The sequence below is a fragment of the Populus alba genome, chromosome 4 (genome assembly GCF_005239225.2).
Source record: "Populus alba chromosome 4, ASM523922v2, whole genome shotgun sequence".
In the NCBI taxonomy this organism is placed as follows: Eukaryota; Viridiplantae; Streptophyta; class Magnoliopsida; order Malpighiales; family Salicaceae; genus Populus; species Populus alba.
The window spans coordinates 14,432,542-14,455,550 of NC_133287.1; the positions used below are offsets into that span (position 1 = coordinate 14,432,542).

At 32.4% G+C, this 23,009-nt stretch overlaps 3 protein-coding genes across 3 annotated transcripts; 1 reads left to right on the forward strand and 2 right to left on the reverse strand.

Annotated features, from left to right (window-relative positions):
* Positions 1-1,742: 1,742 nt before the first annotated feature.
* Positions 1,743-4,714, reverse strand: LOC118050821 (cation/H(+) antiporter 15). The gene is made up of 3 exons (XM_035061300.1): positions 4,487-4,714; positions 3,262-4,260; positions 1,743-3,083 (listed from the first exon to the last, which is right to left on the reverse strand). The coding sequence occupies exons 1-3, from the start codon at positions 4,712-4,714 to the stop codon at positions 1,743-1,745; spliced, it is 2,568 nt and encodes an 855-aa protein (XP_034917191.1).
* Positions 4,715-7,930: 3,216 nt separating this feature from the next.
* On the reverse strand, positions 7,931-10,827 carry LOC118050860 (high mobility group B protein 14). Its single transcript, XM_035061339.2, has 6 exons — positions 10,628-10,827; positions 10,174-10,344; positions 9,138-9,195; positions 8,979-9,023; positions 8,342-8,422; positions 7,931-8,222 (listed from the first exon to the last, which is right to left on the reverse strand). The coding sequence occupies exons 1-6, from the start codon at positions 10,720-10,722 to the stop codon at positions 8,172-8,174; spliced, it is 501 nt and encodes a 166-aa protein (XP_034917230.1). The 5' UTR covers positions 10,723-10,827; the 3' UTR covers positions 7,931-8,171.
* A 4,566-nt stretch (positions 10,828-15,393) lies between these two features.
* LOC118050819 (3-oxoacyl-[acyl-carrier-protein] synthase I, chloroplastic) lies at positions 15,394-20,505 on the forward strand. The gene is made up of 7 exons (XM_035061298.2): positions 15,394-15,982; positions 16,408-16,839; positions 17,068-17,241; positions 19,588-19,701; positions 19,812-19,913; positions 20,029-20,095; positions 20,189-20,505. Exons 1-7 carry the CDS (start codon positions 15,524-15,526, stop codon positions 20,254-20,256), a joined length of 1,416 nt encoding a protein of 471 aa, XP_034917189.1. The 5' UTR covers positions 15,394-15,523; the 3' UTR covers positions 20,257-20,505.
* Positions 20,506-23,009: the final 2,504 nt, after the last annotated feature.

A 23,009-nucleotide genomic window follows, 5' to 3' on the forward strand; every position in this document is an offset into this window, starting at 1 on the left:
CCTGGTAATTTTTTTTGTTTTGTTTATTTTAATTTTTTAAAAATATTAAATATAATATTGACAACATTACCAATGAAATTTGAATCATAGATAGAATGATCGATGGAATAAGTCTCTCAAAAATTTCTAGAGAGTTGGAAATAAATTACAGAACTTTACCGCTGACAATTACAGACAGAATTGCCGACAAACTAAGTCCCTCAAAATGTTCCAGAGTTCAAGAGAAATTACAAGACTTGCCACAAACAATATATTAATCTTCAACGAGTTAAGTTCATCGGTAATATGAATTCGATCACCGATAGAATTACCAACGATCTATTCTATTAATATTATGACATACCCATCAATGGAATTATTGTCAGAATGATGCCAACAAATTTATTTTTTATTTGGCATGTTTTTTTTATCTATAAATCCATTAATGATTAAATTACTGGTGGAATGACTAACAAAATATAATTCATAGACGATATGTTTTTCAACGACTAGTTATCATCTGTGATTTCATCGATATATAATATTTCTTTAATATTATGCAATATTCTAGTTGTAGTTTTTTTGTTTTTTTGGCGGTAAAGAAAGAGATCAAATGGATTGAGCTTCGGGCGGCATTGGGAGGAGGGAAGAAAGAAGTCGGGGGAGGGGAAAAGAAATAGGGAAAAGGTCTATGAAATTTGGAACAGTGAAAATGCATGTTTTTATAGGTCATGTGTATAATACATGCACAGCCATGTTGTTGTGCTAAACTGGAAAATATTTTTTTTATCTATTCTTCGTAGATTGGGAAATACTTTTGACTGTTGTGTTAATGGGAAGAAAAAAAATCTCCTATGCCAAAATTTCCTAGTTGAATTTAAGTCCCTGTTACTAGTAGCCTTTAGCTATCATCTAGAAGCTAATAATGACAATGGACATGGTCAAGAGATTTAATTTGTTGGTTCAACCATTCTGCTTTGCCGCTCATTATGTATTTAGAGAAATTAGACTATAGGTAGAGGTGGTCAAAACATTAATCATTTCAATGATGAAAAGACGACAGCACCTTAGTATCAGTGTACATACAACATATTAACATTTAGTATAACTTAACCAGATATTTTTTAGAAATTACTAATTCAAATTTTATAAATTTTAAAATTATTAAAAATTTATATGGTCGTTAATTTTATAGTCCATAAAATTAATTAAAATAGACGAAAGCTAACCCAAACATCTATATTAATAAAATAAAAAAAATAAAAAAAGACTGGATGCGTCATATTCATTCCTTATTTTTCAATTTACAGTGCTTTCATTTCCAATAATCATGGAAGTTTCCTGCAGGTCTAATCTTTCTCAAGAGCTTCTTCTTTTTTTTTTTTATCTCAAGCCTCCGGGAAAATAATAATAAAAATAACATACTCCTAATTTCATACAGAACCAGCTGGTAATAATATTTATACATGTACAAGTTAAGAGAACTATTCAATTCCCCTATTTATTCCAAAGCAAAACGTTGCTAACTCTCTATGACTTGATCTCATTGGAACACACACACGGTATATATATATAATGAACACAAACAAGCAATTCCTTTCTAAACTGCTCTTTTTCCCGAATTACAATACTAGATAATTTATGAATGATTAAGTGTATCGTTTTTACGCATATTTCAACTGAATAATAAATAAACTGCAATTGGATTGTGACACGTACAGCCACAAGAAGAAGAGAAACCATCATTGATTGATTAATAAGCCCTATGCATCTACATCTTGTTTCCCTTTATGGTGTGCAAATGGCTCCATCTCCAAGCCACCATCCTCCAGCGATGAGTGCTCCCAGCTCGAGAAATGATGGCTTCCATGCGACGTCGAATTGTCTGCTGATAACATATCCGCTATACTGATCCCATCTTTAGAACCAACATATTGTTGCACCACAAGAACTGAGCCTTGTGCAAAACTTGATGTAATTAGCAAATCCCCAAGAGGGCCCAGTTCCGGGTACTCGCACCAATCTGCCAAGCTTTCTGTGAGAGGCGAGACTATCCCTTCCCCTCTCCCCACAACATAGAGGTCATATGTGTGATGCATTTCTTGTAATGCTAAGACTATCTCTTCATCGTTGTTCACTACCCTCTCTTGATAACTTACAAATTGTTCTCCTGCGGTCTTAAGCCTGAACTCGTTCACATACTCATCGTCTAGTTTTCTGTTACTGTCGACATATGTAATGGATGTTAGCATTTTGTGTGCCTCGCCAACTGGTAGTAGGTCTTTTGGTTGAATTTCCTCTACTTGATCTCCTGGAAGAAATCTAACTACTGTTAAACTAATCCCTTCTGTCCCTCCCATTCTCCATGCATATGCTAGAGCCTCGCGGTCATCAGGTCCTCCAACGAACAACATGAGTATCTGGCGCATGGTGAGACTAGATTCTCCATTATCGGAAACCCCGAATCCTCTGTCAACAAAAATCCCAACTGAGCACGGCGCATTAGCCAACACATTGAGGTTTACACCTCTAAATGAAGTGTTATCCTCAGCTTCTAATTTCCCGTCCTTAGATGGTAGCTTGTGGAACGGTATGACCAAAAGAGCTGTATGTTTTTCCTCAGCAAGACTGCAAATATCTTCATGCATGGAAGCATGTGGGGACATTGAGGTAAGGGCGTGGATATTAACGTTGTCATTCAGAGTCTGGTAAGTTTCAAGTGCAGTAACTATTTTTTCGGATTGGGAGTTTTTGCGGCCATGTCTAGAGTAGCCACTGGATTTGCCGCCCGTGCTGTGGACAATGAGCATAGCAGAGGCACGGCCAGTGAGCTCAAGGACGTGGAGTGCGAAGACATTGAGAGGAGATTCTCTGGTAGCATTGGAGGAGTCTATGAGGCTAATCATGCCTGATACATTGCGGAAATTCTGGAAGCACGCTAGGATTCGTAATTCACCACCTTGTCTTCCTTTCTGTATTGTCCTTCGCTTGTAATTGGATAAATGTTTTGCGGGGCGGTAAATGGAGGCTGTCACAGGAGCCACAACCCCCGTCATTAACAAAATGGCAATCGCCATCACTGTATAATCTCGTTTATTCAAGAACTGTAACACAATTAGCATTTATATTGATTAGATCCAATTATTAATATAGCGATCATGAAATGTCCACATTTGTAAACCATGGCATAAGTTTGTGATAGTAACTTAACATGTAAAACTTGGATGTGAGAGAGAGAGAGAGAGAGAGAGAGAGAGAGAGAGAGAGAGAGAGAGAGATTACTTCTCCGCTATTGCCCAACTGAAGGATCAAAATTGCCAAGATGCCTTTGGTATTCAAAACTATTCCAAGAGAGAAACCATCTCTAGTTGGCACGTTTTCGTAATAAGAAACAAGGAGAGTGCTTAGAATCTTTGCTGAACAAGAAAGTACCACAACCACCGACCCTATTGCCAAGTGAGCCTTTTTATCAAAAAGTGACCAAATATCTATTCTGATTCCACAAATCGTGAAGAATAGAGGCAACAAATACCCCGTCACAAAGTCCTCAAATTTGTCTAGGAACGCAGCAGCTAGAATCCTATTCGGCATGATGAACCCGAAAATAAAAGCTCCAACAACGGAGTTGGTCCCAAGAATATCAGTAACAACTGCAAATGCAGAAATCGCAACCAGAACAAAACATAGATAATTCTCACTGTAGTCGTTTTCTTTAGATGTTTTGCTGATTATGATGGCCAGAGCCGGGCGGACTACGAAAATGCAAAACAAAGCGAAACCAACAGTTGAAAGAACTGCTACCGAGGCACCACCACTCGTTTGGTTAGAAAATGCTATCCCGATAATAACAAGAATCCAAGAAATCAAGTCAGTGACAAGAGAAGCCGACATGGCCATTCTTCCAATATCCGAGTGGAGTAGCTTGACATCATTTAAAACTCGAGCAACAATAGGGTAGCCTGTGACTGCCAGTGACAAACCGATGTAGACGCATCCGGTTGGATTATATTCTCCTCCGGGGACTTGATTCATGAAGAAGAAAAGGCCAATTCCCATAATGAAAGGAATGAGGACTCCTGCAATGGCAATATGGATCGCCTTCTTGCTTGTTCGTGTTAAATTTTCAATTACAGACATGTCAAACTCTAAACCAATCAAAAACAAGTGGCAACACAATGCCCAGTATGCTACTGTTTCAACTGTCACGATGCTTCTCAAAGGGAACATATCGCGAAACTTAGGGAACAGGCTCAACGCGCTTGGCCCCATCAGCACACCACCCTACAATACATAATTATACCGCATGAGGGATCGATATATAAGTTTGAAATTCAATACCTAGCTATAATCCATCTTGAGATGCATGTTCTGAACAGTTTCCATTTCCCAAGTTCACTCGATCCAGATATAATTTTCAATGTTCATGCATGGAACTGTTTGAAAATTAAGAATGGTAGAGGATAAAGTTGCATTAGCGATTAATGTCGTGTGTGTGTGTGTTGCTTACCAGAAAATCTGTGACGATTCGAGGAACGGCCAAAGGTCTCAGGAGGTAATAAACAGCACGAGTGACGAAGATGGTGGCGGCGAGTTGCATTGCCAAAAGAGGAAGGGATTGAGTCAAGGGATTTTCGGATTGCCAGATTCCATGTTCAGCAGTGATATTCACGACAAAACAAGGCTTATTTGATGCATTGCGTACATGATAAAAATTTTGCAGTTCATTGAGATCCATTTAGCTTTCCTAGATAAATTATTCTTTGTTTCTGATAGGCAAATGATTGAGCCAGGGACGAAGGAAACTATCTAAAGAAGAAGAAATTAAAGAGACGGATAAGTTTTGACAAAGTCGTCATGGACAAGTAAGAAATCGTTGGTAGTCCCGTGTATCTGAGGTAGCTTTTAGCTCCTTTTTTTGAGGTTATAATTTTCTGTCAGTGATATTGTTGGATTCTGTTGAAAATTACCTCGTCATGTCATCGCTGTTCAACTCAGCTGCATCCCTATTTCTGGGATGCCAACTCTGTCATCGTCTTATAATTAGTGCAAGGATCCTGTCAATGCCGTCATTCCACAAATTGATTCTATTTTCTTACTCAATATTATTTTCATTTAAATGTTTAATTTTATTTATCTTACAGGTTAAATTTGATCATTAAATACATAATTTTCATTGTTATAAATGTATCAGGCATATACAAATGATTAATCTAAAACTCAATAGAAAACAAAATTATAATAATCTCTTAGAGATATTATTAAATTATAAAAATAATCAAAAAGATTAATTACTATTTATAAAAAAAAAATAAACAAAAAATCTTAAAAATAAAATGAGAGGGGATATTAATGAAAATAATCAAAATATTAAAAAATATATATATAGTACCTAGTTTTGTTATATTTTTTTTTCAAAAGAAAACCACTAGTTATTATTTTTTTAACAAAATGAATGACTTGTCATCTACTTGAGGTAGACAATATATCATTAATTGATGGAAAAATTTTAACATATTTTTCCTTTAAAATACCTCAAAAACATCCTAGAAATCTCAATAAACACATTTTTAACTCTATAACAACCTCTAATTGAGTATAAAAAATAAATACCAAGCACAATAATTAAAAAAAAAAAAAAAAAACTTCACAAGTACACTTTTTTATTTTTCAGCATGTTTCAAGTGAAATCCTATCTAAGATGAACTTAGTGATTCCGGGATTGATCTTTTCTTACAGCAAGAATGTGGCCAGCTAAAACTTAATTATCTCCCCTCCTCATTTTTCAATGATTTTCTCTACCTTCTCTCAACATTTAATGACTAAAACATAATAAAAACAAAGTTTAGAATCAAAACATAAAATCCTAAAAAAAAAAAAATATGAATCAAATATGAATAAATTAAGATTTTAGGAACCAAATTGAAGTTTTCCACACCTTTATAACAATGAAAATGAAAGGGTGTTTTTTGTGTTAATTTTGATCCTTATTCATTTAATTTTTTCAATATTAACATAAAGTTTTACTTAATAATATTGATTTTTAATTTATTATGAGAATATTCTTAGAAGCTTGGCATATGTGATAGCATGCAAAGCAAAAAAAAAAAAAAAACCATAACATAAAAAATATCAAAATAACTTTTGAGGATGAAAGTGCAAAGAAATTAGCTTGGATAATGAAATAGAAAAAATTAAACTATTGAAGGAGCATAATCTGATGTTTTTAACCATTAGATACTCCAAGTAGGTCTATCTGGTTTCTTGAGTTAAACCTTAGACTAGACTAAGACAAACTCTTCAATACTGCAAAACTCATTGAACTGACAAAATGCATGTATCCATTCAGAATTGTAGGATGGTAGCAAATATTGATGAAACTCAAATACATGCTTGTATTACTGAATAAAAACAATGTGGATTTAATTTTTTTTATAAAAAAAATTGTAACAAAGTATTGGAAGGACACGAGTCAAACCGGGTTAATTCTTCACCTCGTGACCTAGGTCATAGCGCTTGTCATGTTTAATAACTTGTTTTTTGAAATTAATTTTTTATTTAATTAAACAATTATAAATTAAAAATAGATATTTATATGAAATACAACAAATAAAACTATAAAGAAAAAATTCTTCAACCTAAACTCCATTTCTTTACTAATGTATCTCTTGGTTGCTTGAACAGAAGTATTTATTTTATTTTAAGCATTGTTTTTTAAATAAAAATCTATCATGATATCAAAAACAATATTTAAAAAAATACGAAGATAGTATCTCATTATCTTTTATATCTTGTATGTGATTGAAGGAAAAAATATTAATAAATGCAATAAAATAACTGTTAACATTCAAGGGAAAAACCTATAACACTATTTAACAACCATGAAAAGATTGAACAGTAATTAAAATATAATGGTAAGATATAATAAATACTGTAGAAATCTCGCATGTTCATTAATGTCGCATAATTTTTTCAAGCATAGCCACGTCCAAGCCATTCTTTAAGTGTTTTTTCTTTGTTAAACCCATTTTTCAAGTGTTAATTGATCATCATGGCCCCAGAACACTGCAAAATAAGCAAAGGTGGAGCTTACCCATCTAACCAATTGCTTATAACAATGCAGTCCACGCGCGACTCAACCAATGTGCGTGGTCTGGTCTGGTTGGGTCAGACCGGGTTTTTGCAATAATTCCTTGAAATTTGGATAGCCTGAACCGGTGATGCGAGCAGCTGCTATTGTGATCAATATTGCCTCCCCTGCAGATTGGCAAGGGTGCCATCCTAAGATGATTTAAGACTCTAGAAACAGTAACCTTAGAACACCTTCCCAGTCTACTTTCTAGCCGAGCAACCAATCAAATTGAGGGGAAAACATGGCATTGCTTCTAGCAATCAAAAGATGAGAAAGCCCTCAGTGCTGACCTCTCTGCAGACTTCTGTAAGATCCTCTATTCAACGGTACATTTTTTGTCCAATCTATTTAGTTGTTGCTAAAACGTTCAAGACGATTTTATGACTACAAACTTGATTAAAATATCCAGAACAAAAGATGTTACTGTTGCGGAACAAAAGGTGATTTAAAGCCTATTAAAATATAAAAGAAGAAGGCAAGAAGATGAAGCCAAAGAAAAAGTAGGAGTAAAAGTCGTCTGCAACCTTGCAAATTTTATTTAATTTATCAAAACTCTCCCTAATATCAACAAAATTACATATAAATAAAAAAAACCCTAATTATAATCAAATTTGAGCTTAAAACCCATTAACTAGTAAAAATCTACCAAAATAACAAATTGAAGCCAATAATAAAGATAAACAAAATCTAATAGCTTGGGCTTGGATGAGCCCAATCTTCACAAGGGTTGAACTATCCTCTGTCATCATAAATCATACAGACATGTGAACAATATCTCGGGTTTGATATCCCCTTCAACTAACTTTTAAGATGGAGTAGATATAGGTTGGAAGAAAATTTGCATATAAACAATAAAGACCAAAGTAATGCATAATGATCCAGCTGTCTAATCCGCGTTGTGATCACCTAGATGCAATTGCCAGGTCGTAATTTACACGAGAATGATAAACAAATGGACAATTTCAGACGAAAGGAGAACACAGAAGTGGTTTGAAAGTAGATATACATTTCTTCCCTCATGTATTCCTAGTGAAACAACTGTTTTCAAACACAACCTTAAACTCTACTCATCCAACTCAGAGGCGTCCTCAGGGTCTTCATCTTCACCGCTTTCCTGCAATAAAATACTTGTTTTAGGAAAACCATATGAAAACACATTACATTTGAAACACAAATGGGTATTAAATTTAATAAACAGCTCCGCAATTTCAGAGGAAATAATAACGAGTTCACCTTTCTCTTGATATATTCTGACATGACTCTATCAAACTCCGCTCTCTTTTCTGTGGCTATATCATAATATTTAACCTTTTCCTGTCACGGGTAGGGAAGAAAGTTAGAAGGTGATTCTGATGTCCAATTTTCATATGAATCTTCTATATTTGAAGATTTTAACTAGGAATAAAATCAGATTATGCTGTAGATGAAGTTCAGGTTTGATAGCTGGATTTGGATCAGAGTTGAAACGAAAGAACATAGAGTTAATTCCGAGTGATGTTAGGATAAATGAGAGAAGAATGCAGTACACAGAAGATCAGAGGAACGAGGACAACAGTGGGCAGACATGCATCAAAGTGAAGTTTTCAGATTATACAAATGTTTTTCATTTCATCAAAAGCATGTTAAGATGCAAAGGAGTTGTGGTCAGCAGCACCAATAAACCACTGAATGAAACCAGCAATACTTTAATTTTTCCAAGACACTAATGGTACCAAAACGTCAATGTCATAAACCAGCAGTTCTTAGCACCCACAAAATTCACATCAAAAGATAGTTCCTACTGAGAAGCTAATCTATCTGTATATGGAATGAGGCATTTTTTTTTACAAACTGGGACTTGAAGGAAAGCTATGAACTATGATGAACAAACCTCATAGGTCATTGTTTTCCACTTTTCTCCACATGCCTTGCCAACCTGAAAAGGAAAAGATTATGCAGTTCATTTTCATGCTAATTACTAATCAGAGAAAGCGGGAGGGAGGGAGGGAGAGGCAATTGAATTTACTAGCTATATAGCATATATATGTACCTCACGCATTGACTTGACATCTGGATTCTGCTCTTGGAATTCCTTGCGGAAATCCTCTCTTTAGGAATCAAAGTAAAATTCAATTACCAGGGGGAACATGAAAATTTTTGGCATTTTTAAGATAGATCAAAGACAAATCCTATAAAGTTTATAGAAACAAGTTCAAGTGGGCAACACAGAACATTTTCCATAACTTTAAAATAAAACGTGACTTTCATGCTTTAAAAACCAAAATAGTAGTAATAATAATAGGATGTAAAGTGAACAATAACAAATTAACCTCCAGGATTTCACATGGACGTGAGATGAAATCCAAAGATCAAAGTGGCAGGATTGGTATTAATTAATACTGCTGAAATATCTGTCCAGCTTGGGCAAGACTAAAAACAATGAAGTAATAAATTTACAAGCAACATCATGGACTTATGTTCATAGTTACTTGGATCACTCTGCATGGAATTTACCCTTATGGTTAAACATATTGACACAAAAGAGCATCACTATGAAAGTCCACATATTAGCAGTAAGTTTAAGCGGTAACCGACTGGAGAAGAAATAAAAAACCAAGCAAATATGGGCATGTGTGTTCCTTATCTCCTCTTGTTAATATGATTCAATTTATTGTAATCCATATCTGTACTGAATCTAAAATTACTCCCATTCAAATTGCAAGAATGAAACAGAAGACAAGAGCTTATTCAGACATTAACATTTTGGTGTCTAATTGCATCTTTCATTTTCCACGCAATAAAAGACTTGGAAATAGCCCCATAGCCTGTGAGCCTACTAAAAGATGGGGTTGTAACAACCACAAGCATCAAGAGAACCAAGCAAAATCCTACCAAAAAAGAAAAATAAAATAAAATTTTCATCAATTAACTCATTCCAATAATGTTGGCAACCAGCTTCAACCAACATTTTAGGATTCTCATATAGTTGCTGAGCAGCCAGCTCCTAACCATGCCTAATTAAAAAGATGATGACAAGAAAAATAACAAAAACGTTAAGAATTATTAATAAATAAAGGCTCACTTACAAGAAGTAAAAGAAAGCAGTTGGAGGTTTCTTGGGCTTTTTGGCATCGAATTTCTTTTTTTTCTTGGTCTTCGACTTTGGTCTCCTCTCGTTCTCACTCCTAACCACTCTCTGTTGCCGTGTAGACCTCTTTGTGATCTCATTGGACCTTATCCTCAACACCATTTTTCCCCTAGAAAGAGGAAGAAAAGCGGGGGGGGAAAAACAAAACATCAATATTACAACAAGCAAATAACTCCATTGACACAGTAAAACATAAATACATATATTGTTCACGGAAGGAGTGTGCTTCCGAAAAAAGAGACCCAAAACAACAAAAACCACAATAAATTAAATAAAAAAGTTCAAGGGTTTTATTAGCAACAAAACAAAGAACATGTAAAAGCAAAGCAATGATGCAAAAGAAAAGAGAAAAAATAAACAGTGAGAGAGAGAGGTGAGAAAGTGGGTTTTACTCTTTAGAAACTCTTTTAGAAGAGGTCGAGGAAGCTAAGGAAGAAGAAGAAGAAGAAGAGTGACATTTCTTGGATTTTGAAGCTTTCTTTGCCATTTTCTTCGTTTCTTTTCAGGGTTCTGTTCCTTTCTTGCCCTTTCTCGTCATGCTCGCTTTCTTTTAGGTTTGGGTTTTTTTTTATTTTGACGACTTGGTCGTTCTTTCAGTAGATGAAAACGCTGCGTTTTCGTCCAGATTTTCCCCTTTATTTCGGGCAAACCTTGCAAAAGTCCCCAACCTACTGTGGCGGTCTCGACTTGTCCCCGACCTATTTTTTTTTTTTTTTTATCTTATTTGTTTGTGTTTGGAATTGTGTTAGAAAACTTTAAAAAAATATAAAATTAATATTAATATTTTTTTAGTGTTTTTTAATAATTTTTATTTAAAAATATATAAAAAATATATATTAATATATTTTCAAGTAAAAAATATTTTTTAAAAGTATTTTATACCATAATATTAAACACACAATAAGATAGTGTTTGATATTATTGTAGTGATTGTTTTTTATAGTGTTTTTTGTTTTAAAATGTATCAAAATAATATTTTTTTATTTTTTAAAATTTATTTTTTATATCAATACATAAAAATTAAAAAAATAATTAAAATAAAAAAATAATTTTTTAAAAAAGAACAGCAACGTTGTGTATTTGAATGGCCAATCAAATACTTAAGTTAGTTTTAGCTCACCAATCAAAGCTGTTAAAAAAATGGTATATTTTCAAGAGAAAAAACCATAAATTCCCCAAACTTTTTCCCTCTTCTTTGTCACATGAAACTCCCATAATGAATCCAAGGATGTAAGCAATCACATATAACTTAAAACTAATCCAAAACAAAAAGTTCTAAATCACAACACTTTAATGACTTAGAGGGTATTCGGGAGTGTGGTAGCGGTTGCTTTTTAAATAGCTTTTCGTGCCGAAAAGTATGTCAATAATATTTTTTTCATTTTTTAAAAATCATTTTTGATATCAGCACATCAAAACGATCTAGAAAGTACAAACCGCACTTTAATTTTAACAAAAAAAAAAATTAAAATTTTGTAAAAAGCATGTTGCACCGCAGTGCCAAACAGCCTTTAAACTTATAATAAACTAAAGCAACATTAAAAGTCAACGAAACTCTAATGGCTTTAACTTGTCCACGATTATAAAAGCATATGATGACACAAACGCGCAACATCAATCTCTTCATATGTTTTTTTGTTTATTATTATTAATTTAAATATTTGAATTTATTTGTACGTATCTTAATTAATTTTATAATTTTTAAAATTAATAATTATATAAAGTTTTAATAACTCTAAAAAAACTTCAATTTATAATCACTAAAAACTAAATCCAAAACCTTATTAGTTACTTTACCCTAAAAAATATTTTTGTTTTCTCTTTGATGAAAGTGGTTGTTGCCGAATAGCCACCCTTTTTTAACATAGTTTTCCCTCTCAGCGGTTTGTATCCTTGAAAAGCAATTGAGTTCCTTAATATATTCCTTGAATGTGGGTTTTTTTCTTAGAAAAATAGCAATCATGTGAGCTGCACGTGATTTCTTAGAATAAATATTTCCTTAAAAATATAGCTTATCAGGCTATGTTGTTTAGTTAATAAAAACTAAAAGCATTTAGAATAAATATAAAAAGTAATTAAATGATTTGAAATAAAAATAAAAAATATATCTCTTTAATTAAAACATTCTCATTTTTGTTTTCTCTTTCTTCTCTTGAAAACTACATCTTGATCCTTTTTGTTTTACATATTTAAATTTTAATTCTTATTATTTTGATTTCTAGTTTTTATTCTTAACCCTTTTGTAGAAGTTTCATTTTGTTATTAATTTCATCCTTCAATCCCAATATATCAAAATATTATTTTTTTTTAATTTAGTTCTTATTCTTTTGATTTCTATTTTTTTTCTTGGTCTTTTTGTAAAACTTTTATTGGTTTTCAATTTCATCCTTCAATCTAAATTAATGGTATTGTGTTTTCCGATTTGCTCCTTATTATTTTGATTTCTAATTTTTTTTCTTAACCTTTTTTATAAAAGTTATTATTCTTTTCAATTTCACCCTTCAATCAAAATTTTGTTTTTATTTTTTATATCAATCTTGATCCTCATTCTATTGATTTTTTTGGGTCCTTTGCTTGATTATTTTTCTTTTAAATATCATCATTCAATCAAAGATAAAATTTATTTTGTATTTCAATTTTAGTTGGTATTTTTTACATCCTTTTGTATAATTTTTTTTTCAATTTCATTCTTTAATATTTGATTGATTGAGAATTGAACTTTATAATTTTTTTTTTTCATATAAGATGCTTCAGTTAAATTACCTAGGTCATTTATTTGAAAAGTTAACATATTTTTTAAAAAGGAATTTATAATTCTCTTTATTTTTTTATCGGGTTATTCCGATCTCATGACCTGAGCCACGGATTTGACGAGATATCGCGGGTTATCTTAGTTTTGATTACTGGAATTACATGTTTGTCATGCTAACTCGGGTTGATCAAGACTGATTTTTTATGTCTTTTTTTATCCCATTTTATTCTTCTAGATTTAATGGGCTATGAATTAAGATACATCATTTATCCCCTTTTGAAAACATATCACCCCCCCCAAATTATTTTTATTTTAAATCTTATCCATCTATTATTGTTTTCTATTTTTTTCATCTAATTAAAATAAAGTGAGCTTATTTAACCTAGTTAGGTCTATAACTCGAGTCACATATTTTTATTTTTAAAAAAAATACTCTCACAAATCTAAACATCATTTTTTTTTCCACAAAAAATAGTCTAACCCCATGGCAAAACACAGACATTAAGGCTGGTGAGATTCTAATTTGGGTGAGCTCACTCAACTTAAAAGAAGAAAAAACATGGCATTGATAAGAAATAGAGTAGCCTCTTTCCACTTTTTACTTTATTATAATTTAAAAAAAGAAGAAGAAGAAGAAGAAGCTGAAAGGACTCGGTCTTTCATTACACACTCATATATTGTGAATCCACATAATAAAATTATTATTTTACCCTTTGAGGACAAACTTAGTTAACTTGATTTTGAGGGTAAGATGATCTTTTTCTATAAGATCCATTTATCATTACAGAATTTAACGGGGTTAATCGGTGTTTTAAAATTTTTGTTGCATATTGTTGTTACTAAATTACCCTTAAAGGAAAAAAAAAATTAAAATAGATCAAGGTGTTTTTTTAACTCTTCAGATTTTTTTTGCACGGTGCAATTATTTAAATGTCCCGTGGAATAAAACTTATTTGGCTTTGGATTCTAGGACATTTTCATCATTTTAGTCAAATTGTTTTTTGTAATTGGCTAGGGGTAATTGAGTCTTTGTATGTGGATAAAGTATAATTAAAATAAAACTTGACTAGCAGTACGTACAACGTTGTGAAAACTCCAAACACTGCTTTTTAGGGTGGCATTTGAGGCACCTCACCACCCTCATCATGATGGTCAGACACGTGCCACAAGACATGCAATGGTTGAGCGTCGATGGCACATCCCCCCTCCCCTCATTTTTTTCCTTTCCCCTCTTCAAAAAAACATGTTATGCATTGCAAAAAAAAAAAAAAAAAACAGAGAAACTTGGTTATTTGTTTATTGAATTAAATTAGTTCCATATTGTTTTAATTTCAATGCCTTTGATCTTGAATCTTTTGTTGAATCCTTGACTTTTAACTTTTATATCGAGTTTGATTCTCATTCTTTTGATTGTTGTTTAAATTTTTTACTTATTCTTTTCTTGATTAGAATTATTTTTCAATTTCATCCCTCATGATTTTATTTTATTTTTTGTGTCAAATTTGATCTTCATTCTTTTTAAATCTATTTTTTTTCTTTTTGATCCCTTTTTTGTTGATTTAAAAAAATAATTATCCATAATTATCTTGGTTGGTTGAAAATTTGATATTATTATTTTTTTTCAAATTTTTTTTTTGTTGTTGTAATCCAACCTCATGATTCATGATTTGAGCTTTGAAGATTAGATTGGGTTGGCTTTTATTCTTTTTAGGTTTTTTTTTTAACTTAGTTTTTTTTTTTTAATTTCATTCATCAATATTGTGTTTATTCAAAATTGATATTTTTTATTTTTTTTAATTTTTTTTTATGAAGTTATCCTGATATCATGCCTCGAGTCATAGATATAACAGGTTCAATAGGGTTGACTCAAGTCTTTTTTTTTCATTGTTTTATTTTTTAATTTTGCCCTTTTGATATTAGGTTGATTTGAGAATTGAGCTTTAATAATTTTATTCAATATGCTTTCCACAAGGTTATGTTGGTTCCACATTAAGTTATAAATTTGGTGTGCTAGTTTGGGCAAACTTGGGTCAATTTTTTTTAAATTATGTTCTTTTTTATTTCCTTATTTAATATGTTATTTGATATTTTTTTTCATTTTTTTTATAATTATCTCGTTCTCATTTATTTTTTATTTTGTTAACAAATAAAATCATTGAGACATTTTAATAATATTATAAGGTTATGATTTCATAATATTAACAAGAATTTATTTTTCACATTGAATTATTGCTGATTATTTATTTATTTATTGTTCAATATTTTTTTTAATAATATTATTATATTAAGCAAACTTATTCATCTCATTCAAGTAATTAACCGGTAACTAAGATTTTTTTTTTTTTAAGAATATTTACATTATCTTAACATTTTTTAATGTTTGAACAAAAATATATGAAGCAACCAACCTAACCCCGCTGGTTTTAATGAGCAAGCAAATTTGCAACTCCCCTCATTCACTCCTTCCCCGCTACGAACATACACCATCGTTATCACCATCGTTATCATCGCTCTCTCAGAAACTCCACACACAGCCATGCAAGCCTTGCAATCTACGTCTCTCCGTTCATCTCCCTTAAACCCACTTCACCAAAAACCCCACAGTGCAACTAAATCCCCAACTCAAAGACTCTCATTTATCAAAGCATCCTCCTCCTCATCAACTAGTAATTCCACCGTTTCGGCTCCTAAACGAGAGAAAGACCCTAAGAAGAGGATTGTTATAACCGGAATGGGATTGGTCTCTGTCTTTGGTAATGAAGTCGATGCATATTATGATAAATTGCTTGCAGGTGAAAGTGGGATTGGGACCATTGACCGCTTTGATGCTTCCAAGTTTCCAACCCGGTTCGGTGGGCAGATCCGGGGGTTTAGTGCACAAGGTTATATTGATGGAAAGAATGATAGGAGGCTTGATGATTGTTTGAGGTATTGCATTGTCGCTGGCAAGAAGGCTCTTGAAGATGCGGGTCTTGGAGGGGATAATCTTTCTAAGGTTTCTTTCATTTTTTTTTTAGTTTGAATCTTTTTTATGCTTCTATTTCTGGGTTTTCTTGGTTTGTTATTTTGCTTGTTATTTTGGATCTGATGGTTGTTTTTATTGTTAATTTCAAGAAAAAGTGAACTTGCACGGGGCAATTTTGTTTCTATTTATTGTAGCTGGTATTTTGATATAATAAGCACGAAAATGGTGAGGATGCTGGACCAAATCATTTAATCTTGAATGCTTCATTATGCTGTTTTTTTTTTTTTTAGAGAAAAAACATTTTTAAGTAATTTTGAATTGAATGGTTTGTCGGGCCAGGTTGGATTTGGTATTTGGCTCGTTGTTTGTTTGTTTCATTGGTATTGAAGAAAGTATATGAACTTTCCTTTGCTCAAGCCGCATACTTGCTTGTTGTTGTAATGTATGTTTTGCAGATTGACAAGGAGAAAGCTGGGGTGCTTGTTGGTACAGGAATGGGTGGTCTTACAGTCTTTTCTGATGGTGTTCAATCTTTAATTGAGAAAGGGCACAGAAAAATTACCCCATTTTTTATTCCTTATGCTATAACAAACATGGGTTCTGCCTTGCTTGCAATTGAACTTGGTTTCATGGGTCCAAATTACTCGATTTCAACTGCTTGTGCTACTTCTAACTATTGCTTCTATGCTGCTGCCAATCACATTCGCCGAGGTGAGGCAGATATGATGATTGCTGGTGGAACAGAAGCTGCTATTATCCCTATTGGTTTGGGAGGTTTTGTTGCATGCAGGGCCTTATCACAAAGAAATGATGATCCAAAAACCGCATCTAGGCCATGGGACAAAGACCGAGATGGTTTTGTTATGGGTGAAGGTGCAGGAGTGCTGGTAAGCTCGTGTCTATTTCTGTGCTAAGGATGGATTATCTATAGATTTTAAGCTTCTTCATCTATTTTCCTCATTTTTTTCTCCTGTCAACTATATCTTTTTTTGACATTGCATCGGCATGTCATAAATGATGGAATTGAGTTCTACTTGAATGATCATAATTTAATAAGATATTGCACTATGAGTTGGAATCTAGATGTTATATGAACGGAGTGTATGGTTTGGCAGGTAATGGAGAGCTTGGAACATGCAATGAGACGAGGTGCACCAATCATTGCTGAGTACTTGGGAGGTGCTGTTAACTGTGATGCTTATCACATGACTGATCCAAGAGCTGATGGTCTTGGGGTATCTTCATGCATTGAGAGAAGTCTTGAAGATGCCGGTGTGTCGCCTGAGGAGGTATCTCCCTTTGTTTCTGATGACCATCCTAATTTTGCGTTCTTTTTCTTCTTTTGTAGTGGTAGTACTCTGGTGGAATATATCGCAGCTGTCTTACATTTTAGCAGTGTGATTTTTAAACTACTGCATAATCGTTCCCTCTGACATTAATTTAATACACATGCCTGCTATCTCTAGAAGTCCATCATCTGTAACTTTTGTTATGTATGGGATGTGCATCAATGCACACCATAGTGAAAAAAATAGTGCCAAGATACATTCTTTTAATATTAAAAACAATAATGTCAAAGTATAGGAGCTCCTTGTAGAAGTTATACACAAGTCTCGAGTTCTCTGCAGATCCACTTAGTTGTTGAGTGTAGTCCCCCCATTCCATGTTCACAGGCAATTACCAGGGACACATTTGGCTCTTAGTTGTTGTTGGCATGACGCTGGTTGGGGTGGAGAGTCAATCTCAAAACTTCTTGTTGTGGTGGTGGAGCTACTCTCACTTTTATTCTTTAGGAAAAATGCAACCTTAATACATGGACTTGTAATTTTTATATCAAAGTAACTTATTGTTTGCTCAATGTAGTATATGACGACTCCTAAAATTGCATCCTGTATGCTTTAAATTGTACGTCCATTAACTAGGTGCCATTCAGCCATCATTCCTAAATGTGGTTGCGAACATGGTAGTTGATGTTCCATCCATGTAAACTACCTCAATACCAAATGCCATTTTAGCCACTTCAATTAGACCAAAAAAAAAGAAGAAGAAAAAAGAACACAAGATTTCTGTTGGTTTCTCATGCCTCTCTTCTCTCTGAGATATGGATTGTTTAAAAATAATTTCAAATCTAAATATCTGTTTCTCTACTTTTCTGAGTGCTCCTGTATGGAGCACCCGCCCACAAGAGAATGTCTTATTATCTTTGTAATTTCCTATGCACACTTTGGAAAACGTTTCAGGATGAGGTTTCATTTCAAATTGTTGAAACCCCGCCAATGGGTAAGGATATTGGAGTTTGTGTGTGTGTAAAGTGTTGTAGTTGGTTCTGAATTTCTTTTGCTGATCATTTGTGATTTTATTAATTCATATTGATACATGTAAAAGGCTATTAAGATAAAAGAAAATTAGTTTGATTGCAATGACAGGGTTAGGTTATGACTACCTAAGTGGAACCCTGCTTGGGACTTGTTTATATTTGAATTTATCCTTCAGTTTATAATTGGCCTTTTTGGTGTTTGGATGTCCACGAAGATTTTGAAATGCTGTCAGTTGATAAGGGGAAAATGATGGTGAAGCTCAAGCTTTAGATTTGAATTCTTTTTTTCTGCATTTGTTTGGTTTTATATGTGAGGGAAATTAGGAGTTCCAACTGATGTAAATGGAGGAAAGCTGTGAGTTCATAGGAGAAGATAGAAGCGCCCCCCCCTCCCCCCCTCCTAAGGTTACATGGCTATTAGTTTTAAGTTACCATCTTAATGTTGTCATTCACATTAGCAGGAATGGGAATTAAATATACATGTGATTTAGGGATATTGCCACTTTGGTTCTTTAACTTTTTAAGATTTCTATTTGATTTTTTTTTAATTTTAGTTTTTTCTATTTGAGCTTTTAAATTGTATAAAGTTTTCTAATTTAGCACTTTCCTCTACAAATGCCCTTTTGATCATTGACATGATGATGGATTTGAATATTCTTCGTGAGGGTATTTGTGGAACAATTAATTAATTTAAGATTTTTTAAGTTGTTTAAATACTCAAATAACACAAATTGAAGTATAAAGATTCAAATGGAAATGATGAAAAAGTAGAAGGATGATGAAAGTGTGATTATCTCTCTAAATTAGGCCTTAATTGGACATGGTTTGATAGTTGAGACACCTAGAGAAGAATTAGAGATAAGGTACTCGTTGATAAAACTCAAGTTCATGCACTGAGTTTGGAATCTTTCCCTTCTTCTGTACTTCTTCAATATGTGAATGCATGGTAAAAATCTGTTGTTGAATTCAATATATTAATTCTTTAGAATCCGAGACAAAAGCTAGGGATATTTACTTGGATGATTTAAAGTTCAATCATTTTGCAAATGAATTGGCAAATCACACCAAAATAATGCAAAATGTTTCTTTTAGTAAATTTATTTCATACTAAATCTGCTTTGTTCTGAAAGCATAAATCAGGAAAGAAGAGTTGGAATTTTCTTTTCATGGGGTCCTGAATAGCTGGAAAGCATATATTTGTTTAGTCTTTAAATGGGGTTATTTAATGCCATCATAAGTTTTGTTCTTTAATATAAGAAGGCTGTTGTTTCGGTTGATGCTATTGTTAGCAAATTAATCTAGGGCGTTAATTTTTCAGGTTAACTACATAAATGCACATGCAACTTCCACTATTGCTGGCGACCTTGCTGAGATAAATGCTATAAAGAAGGTATTCAAGGACACTTCAGGGATCAAAATCAATGCAACGAAGGTAATCTCCCTTCCTCTATTTGAAGTTTGATTGTTTTGAATGGAGAAGCCTATAATGGTGTTTTCTTCCAGTGGATGGTTGACGTTGTATGCTTGTTCATTTTGTTTCAGTCTATGATTGGACATTGCCTCGGTGCTGCTGGAGGTTTGGAAGCAATTGCATCTGTGAAGGCCATAACAACGGGATGGTTGCATCCTAGCATTAACCAATTTGTATGTGTCAGATCATTTCTGAGTTTTAATTCCATGATTTTGTGGTGCTTGAGGTGTGTTTTTGTTAACTTAAATAGATGGTCTCGTGAATTAGTGCATTCTTTTCTGACTGCAGAGTCCAGAGCCCTCAGTTGAGTTTGATACTGTTGCCAACAAAAAGCAACAACATGAAGTGAATGTGGGTAAGATGGCGAAAGCTTTCAGTGTGGATTTTGATTTTCATTTGCTGTAAACCAGAGTCTGAAACTGCTCACTTTAACCATGTCTGTCTACAGCTATTTCGAATTCTTTTGGATTTGGTGGACACAACTCCGTCGTGGTCTTTTCTGCATTCAAGCCTTGAGCATCTGGCCTCTGTACATCTCTTTCCATGCATTAAAGCCCCGAGCATACAGCTTGTCTGCATTTCTCGGGGGGGATCAGTCTTGCTTAGGCGAGATATGCTCAAGTGTCTAGTCAAAGAGGCTTCTCCATCATTTAATTCGGGCATTCCAGGCTACTGTAGTTGTGTTGTAATAATTTTGAGTCGAACAACAGCTTTAAGGTTTATGGATCGTTGATCTTATATGATTAATTTTCGTTTTTCTTCTCCTTTTCCGTTGTTGGAACTTTCATAATTTATCTTTGTTATAATAAAAACTAAGCGAGTCTGGACCCGAGTCTAGGTGCGACCGGACAAGGCCTAAGTGTGCCTGGGCTCATCTTCAACCCCTGGTGCCCTTTTTTTTCCCCTTGTTATTGTTTTTTAGTTTTTTCATCGTTAAGTTACCGGTTAACTACAAATTTAATACATTGGTTTTTTTTTTAACCAAAAAAAAAAACATCATTAATTTTTTAGCGTGGGTGTATACTTAAAACTTTAAAAGTTGATTTTTTTCCCTAGTAAATTTATTTTACCATTAAATAATCTTTAAAAGATAGTAAATTGTCAACTATTATTTATTTCTTATATATCAAATTAGAAAGCTGTCTTAATCCACAACAAAGATTACTATCCATTATAATATTGTAATTACAATATCACTAGTTTATTTTATTTTTTCTTTTGTTTCAGGGATAAGGTGGTTTTTTCAATATGACATGAATATATTTTGAGGATTGTGCCAGATTATTTTGATAATTGTGTTTTTTAATGCTCAATAAAATTACTAATGTAATCTTTAAATAAAATAATCTATTGTCTTCTGCACAAGGATATTTTTATATTTGATAAAACAATAGAATTACTACATTACCTTTGCCATTTAAAATTTTTAACCTTAGCTTTAAGAATTTGGTTATGATTTCATCATGGTTTGTTTGTTATTGTTGTTTAGTCCTAAGGGTATTTTTAGTTTTATACAAATATTAAAAAAAAAAAAGTGTTGGCGTGTGTCTCGCATGCATCATAGTGTTGGTTTCTTCGTCACCTCTTAAAGCTAGATCCAGTGGTTGTAACAATGATTCCGTCATATCATTTGATTTGTCTTGCCATTTTCTTCCTTTTTAAATGACGTGTGTATGGTAGTTTGGCGTGGTTTGGCTCAAAAATGCTTTTTTTTTTTATTATTTTCATTCTCTTTCTTCTTCGGATTGCATTCTAGCCTTGCAAAAAATCATATAATCCCTTCATTTTTCTTCTTCTTTTGGTTCAATCTTTCTTCTCTTATGTGCAATTGTTTTATTTAAATTGATTATTTCTAATTGGATTTTATTTTCAATTTCATCATTAGTCATTTAAAATTTTTAATTTATTTTTAAATTTGGTCCTTGTTCTTTTATTTGTTATTTTTTTTCATTTGAATCGTTTTCTTGATTGATTTTTTTTTCTCAATTCCATCCCTAGGTATTTATTTTCATTTATTTTGTATGTCAAATTTGGTCATAATTCTTTTAACTTCTATTTTTTAATCATTTTCTTAATTGATTTGTTTTTTACAATTCCATCCCTAAACATTTAATTTCATTTTATTTTTTTGTTGAATTTAGTCTTAATTCTTTTAATTGCTATTTTTTTGCATTGTTTTTTTTACTAATTTTTTTTTTCTCCATTTCATCCCTTAATATTTGTTTGATTAAGAAACTTGCTTCTTTGATTTTTTGGGTTTACCTTTAATGGGGTCACCCTGATCTCATGACTTAAGTTGTAGATTTTAAGGACTAGTCCAAGTTGATTTCTGTTTTTTTTTTAAGGATTGTTTTTCAAATATTGTTTGATACTTGTATTTTTTTCACTTTCCAATTTATAGGGTCATTTTGATTTTATGTCCTAAATCATATGTGTTGATTTATTGACTTGAGTTAGTTGTCAGATTCACTTGAGATTTTTTGTTTACCTTGACAAGTTTTGAAATTTTATATTTTTAAACTAGCTTATACTAAACTTCTTGTTAGGGACCGAATCCAAGGTTTATAGGTTATGAGCTTTTTAAGATTTAACCATGTTCGAGATGTTTTTTTGGGTTTGCTTGATTTTTACAAATGTTTTTAATTTTACCCTTGTAATTGTTAATTTTTAAAATTTGGTTTTTATTCTTTTCATTTATAACTATTTTATTTAGGATTAATTTTTTTTTTTTTTCATTAAATTGCATCCTCCTTGGGTTTTTTCTATGAATTTTTGTCCTCATTATTTTTGTTCGTTTAGTAGATTTTTTCAATTGAATATTTTTTTTTAATCAATGTAATCTTTCAAAATTAAATTGATTGAGAATTATGCTTCTTAATTGAATTTAGGTAAAAAATTTTATAAGATGCGATTTGTAGAGATTATATTGGCTTTAAGAAGTTTGTTGGGTTTGCCCTGTTTTTTTTTGCCTTTTTCTAAATTGACGATTTCTTATTTTTTATCATCTTTTTAACTTTTTTTTGTTTAATTCTATTTTTTAACTTTTTTTTTCTTATTTTTTTTCCAGTTTGATTCTATTCGATTAGCTCTCAACAATTTGTTTTTATTTGACCCCTACCATTTTTAATTTATAAATAATATATCATATTCCAAATGATTTTCAATTTCACCCCCATAGATTTTTAATCTTTCAAGTTTTGTCCTAATTCTTTTAATTGCAATTTTTTTTGTTTGGGATATTTTTATTTTTAGATTTCATCCTTATTGGG

What these genes read in the sequence shown, in the direction of transcription:
- LOC118050860 (XM_035061339.2), bottom strand. Translation starts at nt 10,722, where the DNA reads ATGGCAAAGAAAGCTTCAAAATCCAAGAAATGTCACTCTTCTTCTTCT. An exon ending in ACTGCTTTCTTTTACTTCTT is followed by an intron (nt 9,196 to 10,173) that starts GTAAGTGAGCCT and finishes TGATTCCTAAAG; the next exon opens with AGAGGATTTCCGCAAGGAAT. An exon ending in CAGAATATATCAAGAGAAAG is followed by an intron (nt 8,223 to 8,341) that starts GTGAACTCGTTA and finishes ATTTTATTGCAG; the next exon opens with GAAAGCGGTGAAGATGAAGA.
- LOC118050819 (XM_035061298.2), top strand. Translation starts at nt 15,524, where the DNA reads ATGCAAGCCTTGCAATCTACGTCTCTCCGTTCATCTCCCTTAAACCCA. An exon ending in GAGGGGATAATCTTTCTAAG is followed by an intron (nt 15,983 to 16,407) that starts GTTTCTTTCATT and finishes TATGTTTTGCAG; the next exon opens with ATTGACAAGGAGAAAGCTGG. An exon ending in TCAAAATCAATGCAACGAAG is followed by an intron (nt 19,702 to 19,811) that starts GTAATCTCCCTT and finishes ATTTTGTTTCAG; the next exon opens with TCTATGATTGGACATTGCCT.
- LOC118050821 (XM_035061300.1), bottom strand. Translation starts at nt 4,714, where the DNA reads ATGGATCTCAATGAACTGCAAAATTTTTATCATGTACGCAATGCATCA. An exon ending in GAATCGTCACAGATTTTCTG is followed by an intron (nt 4,261 to 4,486) that starts GTAAGCAACACA and finishes TATGTATTGTAG; the next exon opens with GGTGGTGTGCTGATGGGGCC. An exon ending in AGTTGGGCAATAGCGGAGAA is followed by an intron (nt 3,084 to 3,261) that starts GTAATCTCTCTC and finishes ATTGTGTTACAG; the next exon opens with TTCTTGAATAAACGAGATTA.